The 22,413-nt window shown below is 45.3% G+C and overlaps 1 protein-coding gene across 2 annotated transcripts in view; it reads left to right on the forward strand.

Moving 5' to 3' along the window:
- The first annotated feature begins 290 nt into the window (after window positions 1-290).
- Window positions 291-22,413, forward strand: part of ANK2 (ankyrin 2) — a 289,370-nt gene continuing 267,247 nt past the window's right edge. The window contains exon 1 of one of the 2 annotated variants that reach the window (XM_086746523.1): window positions 291-405. In XM_086746523.1, coding sequence (XP_086602649.1) covers window positions 334-405 — 72 coding nt within the window. In that variant the 5' untranslated portion in view covers window positions 291-333. Of the gene's footprint in view, window positions 406-21,476; window positions 21,547-22,413 lie in introns of those variants that run through there. The other variant, XM_086746525.1, reaches the window with a different exon arrangement.

Below are 22,413 nucleotides of genomic sequence, written 5' to 3' on the forward strand. Positions count from 1 at the left end.
CGGGAGCTGTGCGCGGAGGACGAGGCGGGTCCTCCCCCCGCCCCGTGCCGGCGCCGCCCGCCCGCCGGCAGCCGCGGAGCTGTCCATGAGCTCATCGGGAGCCCGGCCCCCGCCGCCGCCGCTCCGCACCGGCTCCTCCGCGCCCGTCCGCACCCACCCACCCAACCCGGGGCCGGGCGTGCGGCTGCAGCGGAGCCCGGGAGAGGTCAAACCCCGCTCGGCGGGGCCGGCACCGGGCCGCGGGGCCCGGCATGGTGGCGGCCGCCCAGCGCCGTCGCCCGCGGGGCTGAGGAGAGGCGGGAAGCGGCGGGAAGGAGCGGCGGGGGCGAGAAGATGGCTGCCCCCGCGCCCCCCGCCCCGGGAGGCGGGCCCTCGCCCCCCGCCGGCCCGCCGCGCCTTCGCCAGGTGGGTCCGCGGCGGCGGCGGCCACACGCGTGTCCGTGTCCTTCCCCCCTCCCCGCCGTGGGGCCGCGCCGGTGAGATTTGGGGGGGGGGGGGGCGTGTGTCGGGCGTGGGCACCGGGCGGGGCTGCTGCGGCGGGGCCAAGATCCACGCTGCGTGGGGACTGCCCACGGGGGACGTGGGGGGGGTTGACACGGAGCCTCGCAGCACGGGGTGGGGGGCAAAATATCGGGGCCCGAGAGTGCATCGGCAGTGACGGGTGGGTGGGTGGACGCCTGCTCGTCATTCAGTAATGATAATTTTTTTAAAAAGCCCATAAAATAACAAAAAAAATCCTCCACGCCCACCCCAAAATGATTTCCACGCAGCGCACCTGCGCAGGTGTGCCCATGGAAGGCGTGCACACGTGCACACACGCGTGTGTAACTTCGGCGGCGCAGCGCCACGGGCGTTGCGTTGCGTTCCTGCTGGGGCAGAGCGCGTCGAGGAGGAGCACGGCTAAAATCTTAATTAACGTAATGCAGCAGTCTTCACGCGGCCGCCGCCGCTCTTGCTGCGTGCAACGCTTTTGGGCTCGCGTCCATCCCCGTGCGAGGAGAGGGCTCTGGTGTGCGGCGGCTGCTGCATTAATTTACATTTGGAACGGTGAAGTTGGTCGCGGGAGTCGGTCGACGTTCTCCTACCTGGCCGGGTTGGCAGGGCCCAGGAGCTGCAGCGTTGCCGTGGTGAGATTAAGCCAGAAAAAGCTGTTGCAAAGGAGGATTCCCGATGGATAATCGGATTAGCGTGGTGTATATGTACCCATAAATCCAAATATAAATCCCATCCTCCTCCTTTTCTAAATTTTTTTTTTTCTTCTTTCCGCTGAGAAGCTGGCCGTCCCGCTGACGAGGAGATGTCAGGGGTCTGCAGTTGGGACAGGCGTTGGAAAGTTTGGAGAGGTATCTAAACTTGTCAAGCCCCTTCCGTGCTGGAAGTTTGGGCCGGGTGACTTAAGCAAAAGGGTCTTTGTGTGGATTTGCTCCTGACCCCAGCTGGAAATGCCACGAGAACGGCCGCGCCCCTTAGCCCCCACGTATGTTGGGACTTCCTGTTCCCTTCCCTGCTGGAAACAGGAAGGAAAAAAAAAAAAAGGGTGTGATTTTAGGAGCTGAGTTTGGGGTGAGGAGGGAGAAAAATGAACAGGGATCTTTCCAGTTTATTGGGAAGAGGTGCGACTGGCAGGACAGATGAAGAGTGTCGGGGAGAGAAGAGATGTTCCAGGTGGTGAAGGATGGTGATGAAGAACCCAGGCGCTGGGGGTCCTCATGAAACCTGGTTCTGTTTGCGGAGAACTTTTCCCGTGGGCTTCCTGGAGCCAGGTAGGCGATATCCTTGCAAGCAGCCACCAAGACTCTCCGTGCCAGCTCCCCAGCCATGGTGGAGTCCAGTATTTGAGTTTTTGCTGCCCTTCAATAAGATAGCATACATACAGCTTAATGGGTGATCTTCATGGGAATTTAGAAGTCCAGGAATAAACGCGCAAAGTCACCCAAGACCAAGGTAAAGAACACAACGATGGCTGAGGCCAATCAATTTTTCTATAAATCGCTACCAGCCTGCCACTTTACCAAGCATCTCCTGCATCCTTAGGAGGGAAGGAGAGTCGATTTGGGAGAGTACGAAACAAAAGGGAAGCGAACGCCTCTGCCAGAAGCCGTTGCGTTGTCACACCGCACTTATCACGATAGCCCTTAACGAGAACTGACGTCGGCCACACGCTGAACTCCTGCTCGGCTGGGGCCTCTCAGTCCTCGAGTCCCATCCTGCGGCTCGATAGCTGAAGCCACTGAAGCAGCTGTTGGAACTGAAGTTACATTTTTGGAGTTTTTACCATGTCTTTCAGCTCATTTAAGAGATCTTTGAATCTGTCATTCATCTTGAATATATATTTGGGGGCGCTTGCGGAGCTGAGGCCATTTTTTTGCAGCTCTGAACCTGCGTTAACAAGAACTGTGTTTTACTTTAAACACCCGAGTTGGACCAAGTTGCACGGTGCCTTGCTGAGCCAAGTACCGCAGCCAGATACCAGTGAAATTGGTTATGTAAAGCTTGAGAATTTACCAGACAAAAAGCCAAGCGGTTGTAAATTACACCGTTGGAGCTGGTGGTGTTTGCAATAGGGTGGATGTCGTTTCTCTCACTGGTAGTCACACAAGTTGTTTCCAATTTATTTCCTTCTGGTTGTCAAGGCTTTACTTCTTCTGTCAAAAGAAAATTTAAACACTTACCCTCACATTAAAAAAAATACAACCACAATAATAAAATCTGCAAAGCACATACTGTGTGTCTTACATCAGAACGCTTCATCTGAAGAAGGACAGTACTGTTGAAGGGAAACCCCGGGATGCTGGATTGATGGTGTGGCATGGATCTGTGATGAAATGAGCCCCTTTGTGGATCTCATTGCCCATTTGGCAGGCAGGTCCCTTCTTCCCGCCTCTCTGGAAGGTATTCCGGTGTTGGAACTCTGCGCGTGCTGCACCAGACTGCCCTCCTCAGCCGGCGCAAGTGTGTCAGCGAGCCACGTTGCCATTTCTGATGACCCACCGCACTGTAAGATCAAGCTGGCCTCAGAGGAACAGGTTCAGGTTACTGTATTAGGACCTGACTGATGGATTAAAAGTTGTTCAGAGTAAGAAATAAAGGTAGAGAAGGATAGAGATCGCACTAAGGTTCAGTTCCAGTCCTTTGAACAGCCAAAAGATTTCGTTGAGGAATCCTGTTTAATTTGGCGTTGTGATTTTGTATGAGTGTGATTCTGTGAGTAAAATAAAGGAAACGGGGATAAACTCCTCTATTACTAACTGTTCCCTCGGAAATATGTTTCGTCCATTGAAATTGTAAGCTGCCCAGCCCATTAGCAGGAAAAACATACAATAATGATTGTACTGTTTACAAGGCAACGTAAAATTGAGGTAGTTTAGTGCTTTGGACTTGAGCTGAGTATGTGTCTGGTTAAAGAAAAACAGGCCAGCAGTACTGAAACTTGTCAATATTGTCTTATACAATGCTAGTTTTGCGACTTAGTGAAGAATCTAAAAAACACCTTTCCTAGAAGAGATGGAACATCCTCCTGCTAATGTTCCAGGTGCTTTGAAGGGCGGAATTACACCGAGTGACTTTGCTGCGTTCTAAAGGGAAAAGCGAAAATTAAACTGAGGTACAGGTATCCGGATATGCGCACTTCAGCGTACAGGTCGTTCAGAAATGACAACATCAGCCATAGAAATAAAGTCAACGGTAGAGCTAGGCAGTAAGTAGCACGCGTGGATAAGTCGATGATCTTAATCTATTATCTGACATGAAAAGAAAGGGTGTGGGAGTGTCTTTGACTGTGATTTAACTGACCTCAGTCAAAGTTGCTCATCATCAAGCAACGTACGGCAGTCACGTGGTAATTTTCCTGATGTCATGCTGTCGTTGATCCCCCTGAGATCCCTGTATTCCATATAATTCTCTTCGACCAAAAGACTTGTTTGTGAAATGATACCTGGAACGAGAAGTCCTCCTTTTTCTGTTCAAGCACTTTATATTTCAAAATATGGTTTTGAAAGGCCATAAAGGATTCTGGGGTGCCAAACTCATGGCTTGGAGTGAGAACTGAAACTGGAGGGAAAGGGCTCGCCATGGTGTCCAGAAGAAGAGTGCTGGTGTGGACGTGGGAAGACGGCAGAACAGAGCTCCTGTCGTTCTGTTTCTCCAGGGATGTTTCCATGGCAAAATTGTCCTGCGTTGCGAATCCATGAAAGCACGACCTTCACTTGAGCACTTAAGAGAGTGGAATATGAGACCTTGGGATTTTACACAATACCTCATCACTTGGAGAGCCAAAGCCACCACAAGCAGCTGAGACCGCTGGAAATGAGAAATACAAAAAAATCCGTTACTGGGAGCACTTCAACTGGTGCGCGTGCCTGGGGGAACTAATTCTCTTCTTTTCATTTTCTTTTCTCAAGGAGTTTCCCCCTGCAACTCTACTGGACGTTTGTCCCTTCGCGTTTTGTATTTTTCTCCCGTGACGGAGGAGAAAACAAACCCTTCTAAAAACTTGTGTGCCACCGCTGTCTTAGAGGTCATCTCCTGCACCATCCCTGCTGCTGACTCTTCACGTGCCACTGCTGTGTGCTTTGGGGCTGCCTCTTCTATCCCGCTGCTTTTTACACAGCTCCCCCGGCTTTTCCTAATGCGGGACATCCTTTGTCCCCTGCTGAAGGCTGGTGGGGTTTGAGGATGTTTGAAATTTCTCCTCTGTGGGTGTTTTAGAGTGATGCCCCTCCCAGCCCACCCTTGCAGTAGCTCTTCTTTGGACAGCGTGTTTTTTGCCTTCACCGCTTTGCTGGCACTGATTCTAGTTCTGTAACTTCAAAAATTAGATTGGTTTGAGCTCCCCATTTTCCATCCTTGGACTTGATCATCTTGGAGGTCTTTTCCAACCCTAAAGATTCAATGATTTTCAAGAATTCTTTGAATTTTAATTTGATCCAAGCTTATTTTTAATTTTCGGTTCTGCTGCTGTGAAGGATTAGGAGTAATTTGTTGGAAACCAGAATGACTTGGAAATCAGCGTAGTGAAATACTCGCTTGGGCGTCGCAGCGCTGAGGAAAGAGAACATCGATCAAAATGAACATTTCTACTTCAGCGAACCGTGTAAGGGAAAAAGGTGCTAGAGGATGTCTTCTCACTGATTTGAAATGATGAAACATCAGGCATAACGAACCTGTTGCTTGATAGATCTAGGCAAATGTAGGAAAAAGTAATTACAATTAGTGCGTAAATGATTACATGTCTATGTATAAAAATTATTACGCTACAGTGTTATTTAGGTTGCAAAGTCAAGCGCTTAGTAGGTGCAAGCTAATAGAATTAAGGACTGTAGGTCTTAATTGCCTTCCCTTCTGTGGCTGTCCTTTACGCTGAATTTGGCTCTGGAAAAAAAAAAAAAGCTGAAGTGATAGTATTATTAGAAACTGAATCGCAAGAGATGATAACACATGGTGGGGTAACAGGCGTACTTCTGCCACACTGCCAAATTTTTTTAGGCCCGCAATCAAGAAGAGGGAAATTGTAATTTTGGGAAGCTCGCTTCCTGCCCAACGTGAAGGGAATTTGCGAGCGGAGATTGAAGGTGGGTGCGGCGTGAAGCTGAGGGATACTTTCCAAAAACAAATGCGTGCTCACCTGGGAGGTTAGTCCGCTGCTTCATGGTTCAGCTCAGGATTTGTGTTTCAGTCACCTGAATACTCGAAACAATCAATAGAGATAAGGGAGCTTTTTAAAAAAGAACAAAAATTCTCTGTAATAAAAATTTGCTACATGCAGAATTACAGCCAGTCCTTGTGTATTCATTCTCCGTGACATACAGTAACTGAAACGTAATCCTGGAAATTAGCAGATCCTTTCGATCAGACATGAGATTGTAAAATGAGGGAATTAAGGTGAATTATCCTGATTTACGCAGAAAGTGTATGTGAAGATTTACCACTGCTGTGAAAGCCACTTTAGTCTGAACTAGTGTTTTTAGCTGGCTGTGGAGGGGAAGAATTAAAGTTTTAAAATCCATTCATGCTCTCAGAGTAAGTTGATTTAGTAAATACTGCCAGGTGTCCTGCTGTAATTGGATAATGGAAAGGAAAATAGAAAAATAGACAATGTGGTGTTCAAATATTATGACTTACTCCCAAGTGTATACAAACAGAAGGTGATGGTTTTGTATTTATCAAAGGGACAGCCTTGGGAACTGCTGAGCCTCGTTCCGCTCTTCCAAAAGTTGGTATGTTGAAAATAAAGATTATTTTCTTGTGCATGCAGGTAGGTGTTTATGGCTGGCTCATTTTTTTTAGGGATCTAGAGGGAGATGAGCTAGGGGGACTGTGAAGGGGGGTAACCGACTGTGAGGGGCATCATCCCTCCTAAAGTCCCAGGAAAAAAAAAATTCCTTGATCTCCTCTGTCTTTTATTACCTTTGGGTTGGCTCGTCGCAGCTGCTGGCAGAGCTGTGGGGAGGGCCCTGGTAATTAGGCCCAGCTGGTGTTAATTGTGAGGCAGGTCGGCCAGGGAAGGCTCCTGCAGCTCACCTGGGCTCCTCACCCAGCAATCCCGTGGAAAGTGCTGGAAGGTTCTGTCCTGGTGGGTCTGCAGAGGAGAGGCTGCTCCAGCCTGGCTGGTCGCAGAGGTAGGGGGCTATTTTATTTTATTTTTTAATATAAATGCTTAAGAAACAGGTGTTGAGGTAAGTATTTTAATGTGATGCTGGTTTCTGTGTCCGTAGTAGATCTACTGTATTTCTGTTCCTGTTGCTCTGTGGTTGTTAGGAAGTTTCTTTGCTTGTTTCCTAACATTTCGGTATATATCCTATGTTTTCATAGTATATTAAAAGTAGGTAAAGTTTAAAAAACAAAGAGTATTTGGGAGAGGTTTGGTCTTTTTTTTTGTGTATATGTGTTGTGGTTTTGAGGTTTGTTGTTGTTGGTTTTCTTTCTTTGTGGTGTTTTTTGTTTGTTTTTTTCTTTTTTTTTCCCCCCCTCCCCTCTTCTCCTGGGGTTTTCCCTCCCTTACAAGACTTTTACCCGGCAGCGTTACCAAAAGCTGATTTTTGGCTCTTAGTGTTAAGTTTTTGTTCAAAGAGCTCTTAGGGATGCGCTTTATCCTGAGGGCTGGGCTGGGAGAGGGGGCATGGAACCCCTTTGTGCTGAGGGGGCTTCCCGCCATTTTGAAGGACCGGGGGCTTCCCACTCTGCGTCAAGGCTGCTTTCTCAGATCAGGGCCCACAGGGATGGGAGTGGGAACAAAGACCACAGCTTGCTTTGGAAAAAACTGCTGCTTCTTGCCTCCTGCTAGGAAGTTTGCTTCTTAATTTGGCTGTTAAACATTGAAGGAATAGTGCTTCATACCTGTAAGTAAAACAGAAAAAAAAAAAATTAAAAAAAACCCCAAAAACTCAACAAAACCTTTTTGAGCCTTTCTGTGCTAAATACTGGTCGCTGCACGTGTATTATGGAAACAACTTTTTGCTCGTAATGTCTGTAGCTTTGTTTTATCCCAAGGTTAGGTCTTTGCAAAGTGATAGTAATGTTTGTGGAATGCTGGAATGGTCGTGGTGAATGTGCTGCGTCCATATTTAAGTTTTATAATGGGGTAGTTACTGTGAGGTTTTCTTTGTACAGGATTCTTAATTTTAACGTATTGTGATGAAGGGATGCTTGACGTCCTGACGTTCCAATAATGGGATGACTACGCGAGTGGTAGCAGTTGTTGAACCCTCACTGGGCAGCCGGCAGCGGCAGTACAGCAGCTTTGCTAATGGGATTACGGCAGTCACGTCAGCGTCGCGCTTCGCTCTCCCCCTGCCTTGCAGCACGAAATTACAACCCTGAGAGCCGCAGTGTGTGCGGAAGTCGCTTTGGGGAATACCGGTTAAATACCTGCTTTCCATAAGTCGTCTAATAATATCCTAGAATAATATTTGCAGCTATTTTCCCTCATTCTGTGCCATAACTGCTGGTATCAATTACATGCAACTGCTCTGCATTTTTATATTTAATCAAGTTAAAGCTCTGGTCAAACTGTGTATCATATCTGAGACCCCCAACATGAAGAGAAGTGGACCGCATTGAGCTGCGGGACTGTGCAGTACTTACTTACCTGGTAAGAAGCTTTACGAACTGCATCCCTGTCTTAATTTGAGCTTTATGTATAAGGAGCTTTATTTATTAAGATAATCTGCGTGGTTTATGATGACGTATCTGGGAAGGAAGCAGCCGGTTCCTGTGCGCTGAGCTGCTGGTGCTAAGGTCCAAGCTAGGAACGGCGTAACTGTCATCCTGTTCTTTGTTACTTTTAATATTTGTACTTCTTGAGTTGTCTAGTTAGGTTTTGCTGAAATCCTTGCGTCAGGTATTAAATTAACTATTGCTTATTCTAAACGTGTTAACGATCACAGATTAAATAAAAATAGTAGATGCGTTTCACAACAGACCAAACTGGAGAAGCATTTGATCCCTCTAGCGATTGCTCTTCTCAAGGCAAGTTGAACACGTGCGTGAATGCATTCATGCGACGGTCACGGGTGGCGTGACTTCACGTGGGGCGTGTGTGCGGGGTGCAGATTAAGGTGAAGATGCGGTGTGCGACCTGAAGTCCTGGCCATCTTGCAAAAGGTGTGAGAGGTCTTGACAGAAGCTAGATTACTCACCTACCTATATCTGTATATTCAGAAACTATCAAACTGAAGGCAGTTTCCATTTTACAACAACAGCATGCACCCAAAATCTTTGGTTTAAAACAAACGTTTCCTCCCCCCTCAATGCACCCCCCACATATTTAACTCCAAGAGAAGAAAATGAACTTTGCCATTTATTCTGAAGGAGGATGTTTTGTATGTGGTCTCAGCCAGAAACTGGCTGTTAGATCACGTCACGAGGAATCTTCTGAAAAATCCTTTGTATGCTGTGCTAGCGTGTTGCGGCTACATCAATCCTCCCAGACATTTTTTGTTTATTATTCTATCTTTTTAAAAAAATCTAGCTTTCCCTCCTCCTCCTGGCGTGGAGTGACTGCCAACAGTTGGTTGTCTGTGACCCTCAGCTGTCGCTGCTCCTCTCAGGAATGTGCGTTCCGTTCCAGCGGCGGCGGATGGCGGAGGCCGTGGTTCCCTCGGATGCGCGCTGTGCGTGTACGCGTGGGTGGCGCGGGAGCCGGCAGGGGAAAGGGGCAGGGCTTTGTCATGAGCGGAGCTCTCTCCTGACCGCGCGAGAGCCTTCTGGGAACTCCCAACTTGCTCCGGCTGGACGTGAATATCCTGGCCTGGGTTCAAGACGATGTTTTAGTTCTTGCCGAGCGCGGCAGCTGGTTGCTGCACGGAAGCCAAAGTCTGTTGGGTCACCCGGGAGCGTCACATGCTGCATGTACATCTCCTGTGACACTGTAAATGTTGGGAATTTTTAGATCCAGATCACGTGGCTAGTAATTTCGTCTCTGGTTTCCTACAAAATAGCTGCTTGTATCTGAACTTGCCCTTAAGTGAGACCATTTCTGAGAATTATTTCTGTAGCAGTTGGAAATTGGTACTGGAAATGCTTGTTGTCTGGGTATGCGTTCTCTGCTCTCTCCTGGCTGGCTGGTATTTGACAAGGTGGATGTTCCAAGCAATTTCGGGACTTTCTGATATGGAGTAGACCTGAAAACCAGAAAATAGGGCTGACACCCCTCTTCCTGGTCTGGATTTTTCTAACTTTGGTCCCTTATCAGGGACCAGGAGCACACCTTACTTTCCAGGTGACAATAATTGATGAAAAGATGCCATTACAGTCATATTTTTACCCGCTCTAAGTGAGTATGTTTCTGCACAACCTTCTTCAAACCTTACTGGGATGACGAAGGAGCTGTTCCTGGGGTCCATAACGTGCTGGCAGTAATGAGTAATAGACTTTCCCCCGATGGGTCAAAACCTTGCACGAGCAAAGTGCGATTCCGAGGCTGGAAGTTTCAGAACAGCCCGTTTGAGTTCCCAGATCAAATTTTCTTTTGTGTGCTTGTTCACAAACGGCTATATGATCTTAGGAGGGTCTTTAGAGCAAGGGCCCACGTTCCTGCTATTTGAGCACTTGTTTTCTCCTTCATATTACAGGAATATTAAGCTGTTTTGTGTGCCATCTCATCATTAAAGGGGAAAACTTGTGTTCAGCAAACTTTTACTTTATATTAATCATCAGAATGGATCACTTGCAGACACAAAGAAACCCAAAACAATAAACTGTATTTACAGTAATTTTGTCGTGTTAATTACAAAGTTCTAAGGATGCAATTGGAGAAAATTATTTATCCATGAAAAAAGGAGGCGAGAACAACAAAGGACCTTAAACTTTTGTGGCACCAAAATGCAAAAAGGGGAAGCCTTAATGGTTCTCATAATGCTGGTTGGGTAAGTCAGAGCAAGCAATGAGCAAGAAGGGTTGGATATAAATATTGAGAAGTAAAAGTAATTCTGCAAAACCCCTGTTGGCTCCGGTGGCTGCTGGTTCCCCTTCAGTGTGTTCAGCTTGAAGAGGAGAACCTATATTTAGTAAAGCAAATGTGTGTGGAATCTATATAAAAGCATTTTGTCCCCATGATTTGGAGGTGTGCTTAAGATTGGGTAAGTCGATGGGCAGGCACCATCGGAAATCGACTGACACTCTATTTTTATAACATGGAATTACTCAGCATGGGCTAACGAGCGATCACCTCTTATCACCCAGACTAGTACTGCTCCTGGCAGGTAGTTTGCTTGCTCCTCGCGTTGGCACCTGTGTCTGAGCTGTGCTATTGCAGCTCCCGTGAGGTTAAGGTTAAAGGCCTTGACTTCTCCTGCTGTTTGACCATGGTCTTGGCATCTTCTTGGGGGCTCCGTGGGAGCACCCCGCTTTGGAGTCCTTTGTGGGGTGTAGGAAGCCGCTCTCAAGTTTTTACATTATTGGCTGCACTTGATGAATGGGGGTCTCCTTAGTCTAGAATGGTATTTTAGGAAATAAAATTGGGATTGCGTGAAAGGCTACTCATAATACAGAGGTGAGGCACAAGCCTTTGTGTCTACAAGTGTGGTGCGGGGCGGATGGTGGTGGAATGCTCTGGTTATCCGTAATGCGACCTTCATTGTGACTAAACATAGTTTGGTATTCTCTGCACCTGTCAGCCTGCTGCTTACTGTGCCCCTTCGGAGGGGCTGTTGAAACCCGGAAACACCTGGAGCTGGCTTCCATGTATGAAAGGTAGTTGGCTCGCCTTTTTGAGTTTTGCTGATGTAAAATTATTTAAACCTCCTGGAGGGTCTGTCCTTTGGGATGTTTGGAAGTTAAGGAGGTAGCCAGCCTCTGCTCCTTCTGTTGTCCCGTTGAGCATTAATTTGACTAGTGCCCGCGGGACCCTCTGACATTGAGCTCGCCAACGTGCAGCAATAATCCGGCGTACGCATCTCTTCCCTGTTACAGTTTCCCCTGAAAGTATGGGTGTATTGCACCTGATTTTTTTTTTTTTCTTTATTTTCTTTTCATCAAGGTTTTGCAGAGATTCATTTCAGTCATAGAAAATTGCTGAGCAACAGCGTTGTGGGTTTTTTTGGAGATTAATAATAGAATGTTGTGATGACTGACGCTAATTATGCTCTATCAGTTTGAAATACTAGAAATGCCATGTATTGTAAAAACAAGCTCCAGGTTGACTCTCCAGCTTCTTGCGGTAGTATTACCATGGCGAACAACCCCCAGAACAGAAAACAATTATCTATCCGGTCCTGCTGCTCTTTAACAAGGAATTGATCTAGTTTGTCACCTTGGTGTCAGCTAGAGCTTAAAATCCCTTATTAGTCTGTGCTGCTGCTGTAAAAGTCACAAAATCAGCACTAAAGGGCAGCAAATTTCAGGGCTGTGTAAAAACCATGTTGTTAATCCTTTTTAGTTAAGTTCCACTTGTGGACTGTGCTGCCAATGATTATTTAGAGTAAGTGGTGTGAACTTGTGCTGCAGAACACATCTTGATGTAAATAGAATCTATGTGAGATGTTGGAGAGAGAACTCAATACTCATTTTCTCTTGTATTTTAATTCAGCTGAATTTCAAGTGGAATTTCTAAAGCTTGTATGTACAACCTGGAGAATCAGTCTGCAAGTGCACGGAGTGGCTCATGGGTGCAGAATGCGTAGCATCTTTGTTAAACAATTCCCAAGACAAATTGTTTTGTAATAATAAATGTTCTGAAGCTGGCTGTTTAAAATGGTGGCTCAGCTGTAGAATAGACACTACTGTAAAAAAGGATGTATCGAGTCTCATTCAAAAGAGTGTAGTGCCTTTTTTGAAAGATAAATGAACGTTAACTTGATGTTTGTTCTTTTGCGCTGGTAATATATATTTTTGAAAATCTGATAGGAAGCCTATGTACCAAAGACTTAATGAAGAAATTGCAATGAACCCTCTAGACTTATTTTTCTAGTGAAGTGGCTGGAGTAGCACCCAATAGCGTGCTTATCTGGAAGAAAAACAAATTGGGAAATACTGGCTTAAAGTACGTTCTAAAGAGACTTTTTTTTTTTTCCTGTATTGTAGAAAGTTGAAAGGATTAGAGCAGGAAAAGTAAAATATTTAAGTACTTAGAAATCAAAGATAATAAGAACTTATTTCTGTAAATGGGTGGTTTCTTGAATCTTAAACTTTTAATATCTGTAGTTGTCATAATGTCAGTAGTTGTCATAAAATAATCCTGACCTAAATGCAGTTAGATAGATGTGTTTTCAGTGGTGCTCTTGGGTACAGGAATGAAAAATACAGTCTTCTCATTTAGAGATGACACAAATATGTATTTTCGGTCCCTGTTTGCAGGAAGATGGAATTTTGTATGGCAGAGCACTTACCATGGTAACATAGATGGTGGTAGCTGAGCTGTTGACTTTTTACACTTAAGATCCAGCAGAACTCGGGGAATAACTGTAGAAAGTGATGGTTCTGTTGCCTTTTAAATTCTGTTAATGACTGTGTATTTCACTCAAAGCCCATTTAATGCGTAATTAAGCTAATATTTTCTTACGCAGTTTAAGTGTCAAATTTAGAAGAACCAAATATGAATATAGAAGTCAGTATGCATTTGGAGAAATTGTTTTTTCCTAACACGAAAGTATGGAATAGTGGTTTGCACAGGGTGTTTTGTGTCGGTTCTCCGACAGGTTACCTCTTGGAGATGGAAAACGTGTACGAGCCAAACCTGGGGATGCAATGTAGGCCTTGATTGTCATGAAATATCTCCATTGAGGATTATATTCTGCCGAAAGTGAAAGCAATCTTGCATCTGGATGTATATTATTTATATTAAACCACTCATTAGAATAAAGACTTTTCCCCTCCACCCTGAGGTTGTATAACTGATGTGAAAATTTTACACTGATGACCAGCAAGGAATCAGAAAAGATGGGAATCTTCTCTCCTCTTTTCTAAGCTTAAATGAAATATTGAAAATGGCAGGTGAGGTTAACTTTTGTCTTGTTGTAGGCAGGTTCAATGTTTTGAGCTTCTTATTTGTCTGTGTCATCTGCAATAGACGATGCCACAAATCTAACTTTTTAAAGGGCAGCATCTATGTCAATTTAAAAAAAATCTGTTTCAACTTTTTGAGATGAAGTGTCATGAGTCATGATTCCCTGCCTGATGAAAACTCATGTCTCGCCTCCTTGAAGAAGGAACATTCAGTAATCCTGTTTTACCTGACAGCTGATCTGCTCAGCTGGCAGCAGACTGCTACTCCGAAGAGAACAGTGAGCTGCGTGTCAAAACCAGCTCCGCAGCTCGGTGGAGAGCAGCAGGCACGTCATCTGCTACCCTGAATGCAAACTCCACGTAGAGTTGTGGTGGTGTGGTTCAATTAATTTTAAAAATGTAGTGATGAAAGACTGATTAGTGTTAATCTGAAAACAGGAAGGAAAAATATTAAAAAAAACCAAACCAAAACCAAACAAAAAGCTTGGTGTTGCTACCAGAACCCACTATTTGACTGTGGTGCCAGACAAAAATAACATTGAAAACTGGTGTACATGATTTTACAAGACAAATACCTCACTTCTGATTCCAAATTTACATTTTTGGGATTGCTCATGAGGAATTTGGACGCCAGTAGACATGGGAAATGGTTGTGTTTACCCAGATGCATTAACTTTATAAGTCTTACAACTTGACTAGCCAAATATTTGAACAGCGTACACATTTCGGATGTCCTGTGTGTAACTGCGTGTGTGCATCGTAGGCTCTCTTCTGTGCTTTCTTTGGGTTTTTAACTGCCCTGTCAAAAGAAGGGACGGAGTTTAAGAGCTCCATCACATGAAGAACCCTCGAGGTGCGCGTGTCGCGTTAGCTTGTTCATGCACTTGGACGGTCTCTGAAGAGATAACTCGATAAGAAAAACCTCCACTGTGTTCGGCTGCTGGTCTGCAGAATTATTACATTTGGCCCTAAGTGCTTTTTAATGGGATTTGGTTTGTATTTTCTAAGTTTTTTTTTTTTTTTCATATATTGGATATCCCTGTGGTAGAAGTCTTAATTTACCAGAGCTTTGCCAGAGCCAGCAAAAGCTTAACCTATAAACCTGTGTGAGAAGAGTGCTCAGATAATGAGATCTTGAAATTAGTGGCATGTTCTTTGTTTTGTTTCTTATTTAATCTTAAGAGAGGTTGAATTTACAGTTATTGGAGACCAGATCTTGATTTCGCAGTGGTCTGCAGAAACTTGTCAGGTAGTCTGCTGTATTCGCGCACTGAGGAGAAATTGCTGTAGCTGAGGTAAGAATACCGCTTTTGCTTTCAAACATTTGCATCTCGGCAGTGCTGTTTCCTGAGCGTGCCGGTTTGTATCCTTGTTGCTTCTGGAAGCTGCCCTGGTGCATTACCAACTGTTCGCAGGCGCAGTTGTGCTGGAAGCGTGGTCAACTTTACTGTGCCGCTTGTGAGATGGAAGTGTAAGATGGAAAAAAAAAAAAAAATTGAACTTTTTATTCTAGTATCCTATGCATTAATGCCTAAATAATGTGAGATACAGGAATAGTTTTTAAAAACTAGTAACTTCTGGTTTTATAAATGGAGGGAAAATCAAATGTGCAGCTTCCAAAAAGTCAGTAGTGCCATTTTCGTATCAGTTGCACAGCAGGAGCATTGCTGATTCTACAGCTTTTGTGTGTTGGCTAGACATAACTGTGTTTATATAACAATAAATTACTTTAAAATATTTGTTGTGCTGCTTGATGGTTGCAAAACTTGAATGTTCAACTGCTCTTAAAAAATCAAGTCAGTGGTTGAGGATTCGGGTGGTGAGTCCCAGGCAATATTACTTTGGATGCCTGATCTGCCCCACAGAGGAAGAAACAAACAAAACGTTTGTCTGAGTGGGCCTTAAATCCAAACCTGAGTGTCTCAGCTCTTCAGCTTCATCTTTTGAGTGACTGTGGTTGTCCGTTTGTTAGGACAGTGTTAGTGGCTGTTATGCAAATATGTCCAGAAGATAACATTTGTGTAACTGAAGATACTTCCAGTAATAATCTTGTTTTCTTGGAAGTGCCTGTCTGGCTGGTTTTTATAGGCTGGCTCTTAAATGGCTTATCAGATAAATGAAAACAGTTTTTGGGAAATGCACTTGAACTGTAGGTCGTACCTCCGTACATGCTTCCCCTCTTTCAGTCAGAGTATGAGCAGAGAATCTGATCAAAGCATGTCAATCCTAGAATATTTGATATTGTGGAAGATGAAATATAAAATTTCTGACAGGGAGTTATTATCAACTACTAAGAATTGCTGAGAAAATGGAGCATATCTGTAACTCTTGACTGTGGTCTAATGGGAAGCTATGGGAACAAGAGTCTCCAGACATTGACTGTGGGAAACAGTTTACTCTTTATTAGACACCTAAGAATTCATTTCAGACTGTTTTTCCCGTATGGATTCTCTTAAGGCTTGGGAGATGAACTCATGTTGCAAATTGAATGCGATTCAGATAATTCAGGCAGCTCCCAGAGCAATTGTGGTGGCTGCAGAACTGTGTGGCTTCCTCCTCTCGTTTCCTTTTAATGCCTTAGCAGCGTGGATCGTGAAGTGCTTTCTGTTGGGGCACAGCCTTAGGAGTCACGCCAGGCCGAGACACTGATGTATTTGGACAGCCTGCTTGATCACAGAATGGCTTGAGTTGGAAGGGACCTCAAAGATCATCTGATCCAACACTTTCCACCAGACCGGGTCACTCAAAGCCCCGTCCAACCTGGCCTTGATTTGTCAAAATAGTTGTTTTTTTTCCAACGGATATTAAAACAAACCTGAAATTTGTGAGCGTCAGCATAGGAAGCCCAGATGGAAAGATTAGGGATTTAGAAGATGGCAGCGTGCTTACATCTTGCAGAAAGAATCTGCTTCTATTTGGAGCTCCTCTTGCTGGCACTGCCTGAAGGAGGACGGGAACTTTGCCATGTAGAAAGCACCTGATTATCACCGACCCCCAAAATGAGACTTCTGATGGGGCAGCCTGTTCGTTTGTCCACCAGCATGAGACAGAAACCTAGGACCCGACGTGCTTTGCAAACCGTTTTGGTGGTGTTCGTTACATATCTTATAGAAGTCCAAAACTTATGAAATTCTGCTTTAAAATAAAAAGTAACCGGTAAACATTTCTCTCTGCAGCACATCTGATTCCTGGGGCGGTCTTTTGGTATCAAATGGCACAGTAAATGAGAGCTAAATAACACAATGTTGTTTTTCCTCAAGTGTTGTTCCAGAGTAGAACTGTTTAAGATCTGACATTTTCATTCAGTCTTTAAAATAAATGCTTTAGCGTGAGCCTTGTGAATTTTGCAAAAAAACCATAGATATAGTGGGAAATCTTTATCTTAAGCTTGTCCTACTGTACCTCTGAATGACAAATAGAGGTGGTTCAGGAGAAATTCAGCATTGTGAGAAAGTTATGGATTGGTAGTCCTTGTTTATTTCCTTAATGTAAATAGCATGTGTTTGCAGTCTTTGCTGTTGCTTAATATAGACTTTCTGGCTGCGAATACAGAAGTAAAATAAATCAGATGTATGAAACGTTTGCTGATACAGAAAGGATTTTCTCAGGGATGTGCAGAGTTGGTTCTGTTGGACTGATTGCCCTTCCTGCCAGGTTCCTATGCGGGTGAGCTTCGAATGCATCCGCGTCTGCAGCCGTGGTGCTTTACCGTGGGTAAATCAGCAGCAGCCTTCACTCTTGGGCCGCCTTTAAGAGACGCTTGAGCGAGTTTGTTCCTACAGCGCGCCGTGTGTGTTCTCGCTGCTTCGTTTCAGTCCCTGGAACAATTAAAGCCCAACAGTAAGGGCGGTGGAGAGGGAAAAATCCGAGATTTATCGTGGAGTCTGAGTTTTGGTTTTCCCTAAAGAGGAGCTTTCTTTTAGCGGTATTCAGCAAGTTCACTTTCTCACAGGAACTGTGCCAGAAGATGGCATTGCTGTACGCGGAGCACTCATCTCCATTGCAACAAGTCATTAAGAGGAGTGGAAAAGCTGCAGCCTGAAAGTCCATTAGACTGAGTCAGGCTGACAGGAAACGAATTTGCCTTCCTATCACACGTCAAGGACGGTTCCATTAAAATATATATTATGCTGAGGAGGGGCTTTTTTTGTTTTTTAATTGTTGCTGTTTAACAAGAAGCTTGTGTTTAAAAGTTCAGATGAATCTCTAGGCTAAGGGGGTGTATCTCAATACTGATAATTCTTTTTTTTTTTTTTTTTTAAATGGAAGACACTTGGAAATTCCCCCTTCTGCTCTCACCACCTCCTGCCAGCATCTCACTCTTTGACTCCATGATCCGCTCGTTTTCCTCAAAACGCTTTCTCACGACCATCCCTTACGTGCGGTGGAGAAAGTATTCTCAATAAATTCTGGCAGTTTGGTTTTGCTGTGGTCTGTGTGAGAGGGCAAGGAGCAGTTGGCACACTCCAGAGGCTTCTGCAGCGAGTTTAATCCCAAAAGATGGTCAGCAGCCCTTTAGGGGAGGTGAAAGCCTGAGGAAAAGTTGTACTCAGTTGGTAGAAATGTGATTTTTCCAACTTCGTACTTTATAGCAAATTCTGTTGTCTCAAGAGCACGGTAGCTCCGACTTCCACAGTCTGTCGGATTAATTAATGTGATAACAGGCCACAGCTTTTCTTGGGGATAGTCAGAATTGGGAATTGTTAGGTTGGTTTGAGAGCTACTTGTTCCTGTCACGAGCTTTGGAAAATCTTTAGGTTGACTCATACTGGTGGCTGAACCGTAGGAGCCACCTCCTTCAGTTATGTCCCCAAACGCTAAACAGAGATGCACAGAAACTTAATTAGAAAGACATAATGCTGGAAATTAACAAATACCAGAGAACTTCCTTCTGCCTGCGCTGTAAATGAAGTTAGATTGCCTTAGCAGGAAGGCTTTGCGGGGAGGAAAGGGAAGGCAAACAACAGTGAAGAGAAATGAAAAGGATGTAGAACGATTCTTTCAGCCAAAAAGAGAGCATCTAGCATCTTTGAGTTGTTAATTTGGGTTATTGGGTTTCCTGATTCTTGTCTCCCTTCAAAACTGCTAGCTTTTGGAAGAGGGAGTCAAGGACATAAATGCCGTGCTTTGCTTTGCTTTTCCCATTGCCTGAATGAAGTGACTTTGCAGGATTTGCTTTGGGGTTAGTGATGGATGGGGAAGGTAGGGGCAGAATTGGCACCAGGAAATGGAGTTTTGGGTTTTTTTTTTTTTTTTTTTTTTAATGAGCCAGGACCCAAATGAGCGGGTAGATGTCATTTTGATATTTCTACAGATGGAGACTCTCCCGGGAAGAATATGGATCGGCTTTTCGTATAAAACTTCTGATGGAACCCTTTAGCAGCAGTTCCTTTTGAGAGGGCTCTCTGGGCTCGCTCTTGCAGTTATCTTCGTGAAGCAGCTGTGGTGAAGAAACAAAAATCCCCAAACCAGCAAACTCCCCTTGGAAATACCCAAGGCTCTGATCTACAGTGACTCAAAGCTGTTGTGTAGACACGGGCTAATGCGCGTTTGGCAAGCGCTTCCCGCCCACAGTCTGCGGCTTGCGCTGCCGGGAAGGTGAGAATTGCCCCTCGCTCAGTGCTTTAGGAGATGGCACGTGGAGGGGCTCTTCTCAGAGCTGCCCTTCGTTAGCTTGTTTCTGAAGGGATGAGTGCTGGAGGCAAACATATAGAAATATATATAATATACGTGTCTATATAAAGTATATATATAATAGAGCCCCAATGTATGTATGTATATATGTATTTACTTATTAAAAAAAACCTATATGGCTATGCTGGGCCTGCTCCAGTATTTCTTTTACGCTTGGGATTTGCTGCTGTTTAATTCCGGAAGGAGTGAGATGTGAGAGGGATGCAGCGTTACGCTGAACTCTGCGTGTGCTCGGAGCTAAAAGCATTATCGATTCCATTTGCTATGAATGAACGGACTTAGATCTATCTGGAAAATGAGAGAAGGAAGAACAGGGAAAAACAAATGAATGTTTCATGCCACGTATTTCAGTGCAGCCATTTCCTAGCTTGCTTTATTCCTGGCTTCCTTCGTATTTCACTTGGCGCGTGTTTCGTGCTGCGGGATCCAGCACACCCTGCCTCACCAGGCTGCACGGAACACTGCCACTGGCTTTGCTCTCCGAGTGAAGCTGCAGCTGACTTCAGTTGTTCGACGTCAGTGGGGTGGAAGCGTAAAGCAATTAATTTAGAGGGGGGGGGAAAGCACAGAAAGAGATGGGTGTGGGGAAAAAAAAAAAAAGATTCCAACGTAAATATAATAATTTGCAGTTTTAATGGGAGGAGTACTGAGAACTGTTAAAGCTTTCTCAGAATCAGTTCCAGGTAGCGCTGACTACAGGTAACACATACAGCGTCGCAGAATAGTTTATTTCTATTTTTGCATTTCTTCATACTTCCTGTTCTCTTGAAGCCTTGTTCCCATCTCCTGATTTAGATAGCACATCAGAGCCTGTCTTCTCTTACTTCTTGATCTGTGGGTTAATGTTTTCTTACCAAAATGATCAAACCTTATGTGGCTGAAACAATTCAGGCTTCAAGATCCATGTGCTCGCACGACAAAATTGTATATGCTTAATTTAGAATTTTATTTTTTTATTAGAGAACTGCACAGGTAGGGAAAATATATTCACTGTTAGATCCTCTCACAGCACTGAGGAAGCCCTAAAATTGCAAAAGCACCGGACTTTGTCCGCTCTGTGCTGAAGTGATGATACATTAGAGGGAGAATTGAGAGGCGTTACCTGGCAGCTTTGGACCACGTGGTAAATGATGGTATTTTCTGAAACCCCTTTAGGAAATAAATCCTGGTGTTGCTGACCTAGAGTGCTTCCTTCTGTTTCGCAGTGACTCTTACCTGACTGACCTGCTCTGCTCTGCCAGTTTATTTTGTGCTCAAAAAGGAGACTTGCATCTGTGCTTGTCATGTGAAGGGTCACATAGAGTAGCCAATTTATTTGAAAAAAAATCGTGTTGGTTGCCAAAAGTGTGATTCTGAGAACGCAGCCCTCTGTTAAATGGTTAGGAAACCAGGCATTTGCTTAAATGAGACCTGGCTAGGTCTTGAACTGAAGTTGGCCTAAACCCTTGTGATCAAATTAGCTCCTGCTTTCCTGTATTAAACTTGGTCCTTAACGCTCTTAAAGTTCATTGTGGGGAAAAAACCCTAAGTAATGGGCAGCAAGGCATGGGGGGGAATAGGTAAAAAGCCCCCTTAGTGAGATATTTACATCAAGTGGCCTTTTTGATCCTTTATAAGCTTAAGCTCCCTCTTAATCTTGTGCTAGCTCCCCTCACAGAAGCCAAACCACCCCTCCGGTAGAGCCGTACTGCAGTGCCGCTCTGCTCTGCGCTCTTTGCCGTGCAGGCTGCTCTTCCCACGGTGTGACTTTGCCGACGCGGAGCTGTTGAGGCGGGGGGTCCCTGTGTGTCGGTGGTGGGTGGTGACGATGCCCCGTTCGCTTTCTGCCAGCCCTACCCTGTGACGTCCCTTTCCTTCTCTCCCTACTTCTCCCAGCCCCTGCCAGGATTTTGCTTGTGGCTGCTCCTTTTGAAGTATTGGCGTAGTTTCTTTCGCTTTCTAGCGGAGCTGCACTCACAGGAGTGTGTTATACTGCACCAGTAAAGCAAGCTTAGATGGATTTTTAAACCAAACTGGCATCATTTGTCAGCCTAGCCGGCTCGGCAGAACTATTTCGGAGCAGCTGCTTTGCTCATTTTTCCCTCTTCTTCCTCCCTCTGAGCTCTGCCGTCGCTGCCCTTTCTGTAAGTCGCCAGCCCCTCTCTCGGATGACATTTGCTGAAGTCAAGGTCCTAACCGCTTCCCAGCTGATGGGGGGGAGGAAGAGGGGAGCAGCTGCCTGTGTGTCCTCGGTGGGGCGGGAGTGGGCTCGTCTGTCGGATTTGGCGTGGGGTGGCTTTGACATCCCCAGGGAGGGAAGGAGGGAGGGATAGAGGGAGGGCTGTGCTCTCAGCGGCGTCGCTGGCGAGGAGCTCCGGGGCTGGGAGGGAAGGCTTGCGGCAACGCGGCGATGAGCATGGAATAACCCAGTGTGTGAGTTACTGGGGTCCCTTCCCGTACAGAGCCCTTCTGAGGGGGGGGATGCATCCTGGTTGGGGCTTGGGGGTTGGTTGGTTGGATTTTGCTTTATTTTTTTTCTCCCCCCCCCCCCCCCCAATATTTGTTGATGGCAACTGCACAACTTGTACTGTGTAAGAAATTGTTGCAATAAATAGCAAGGAGGGATAATCAGAAAATAAGACCTTTCCTTCCCCCCCCCCCCCCGCCTTTACTAGAAATGTCAGATAGCAAGCCCCCGTTTGAATTACTAGATGCAGGGAGATATATGTTATATATATATATATATTTTTTTTTTTTTTTTTTCTTCATGACATCCTGGAGCAGCGTAGGGATGGTAGATGCAGGTACTCTTGCTGCATCTTCGGAAGAGCTGCCGGGAAGGGGGGCTTGCCTCGGCTGTGTTGAACTCCGCGTTTCCGCAGTCCTTGGTTGAGAAGGATCATTCTGCTGGCTGGGAAGGGGCAGAGTGAGATTTGTCGGTAATTCCCGTATCCTCTGTAAGGAGCTGTTCAGAAGAATTTGCCCCTCAGTGCGATGGGAGGGGGTTGCTAGAGGAGATAGTCAGAGTTTCTGATTCTTCTGGTTAAATGAATGAGGGCTTAAGGGAACCAGAACGTCCTCAGTCCCTGAAGTTTTCTTCATTTCCTTTCCTTTCTTTCTTGCTTTGTCTTTAATTTCCCTCATACCGTGCTGGAGCCACGCTAGTTAGTGCTTGTAATAACTGAGCAGCTCTTGTGCCGTTCCCTGTTCTATGCTGCCGTGTTTTTGCTTTGTCCATCATTCTTATTTCCATGTCTGTGCGCTTTCAAAAGGGCAGAGCGGTGCCAGGGTTGGCACCTG

The sequence above is a fragment of the Chlamydotis macqueenii genome, chromosome 4, assembly GCF_036417535.1.
Source record: "Chlamydotis macqueenii isolate bChlMac1 chromosome 4, bChlMac1.mat, whole genome shotgun sequence".
Classification (NCBI taxonomy): Eukaryota; Metazoa; Chordata; class Aves; order Otidiformes; family Otididae; genus Chlamydotis; species Chlamydotis macqueenii.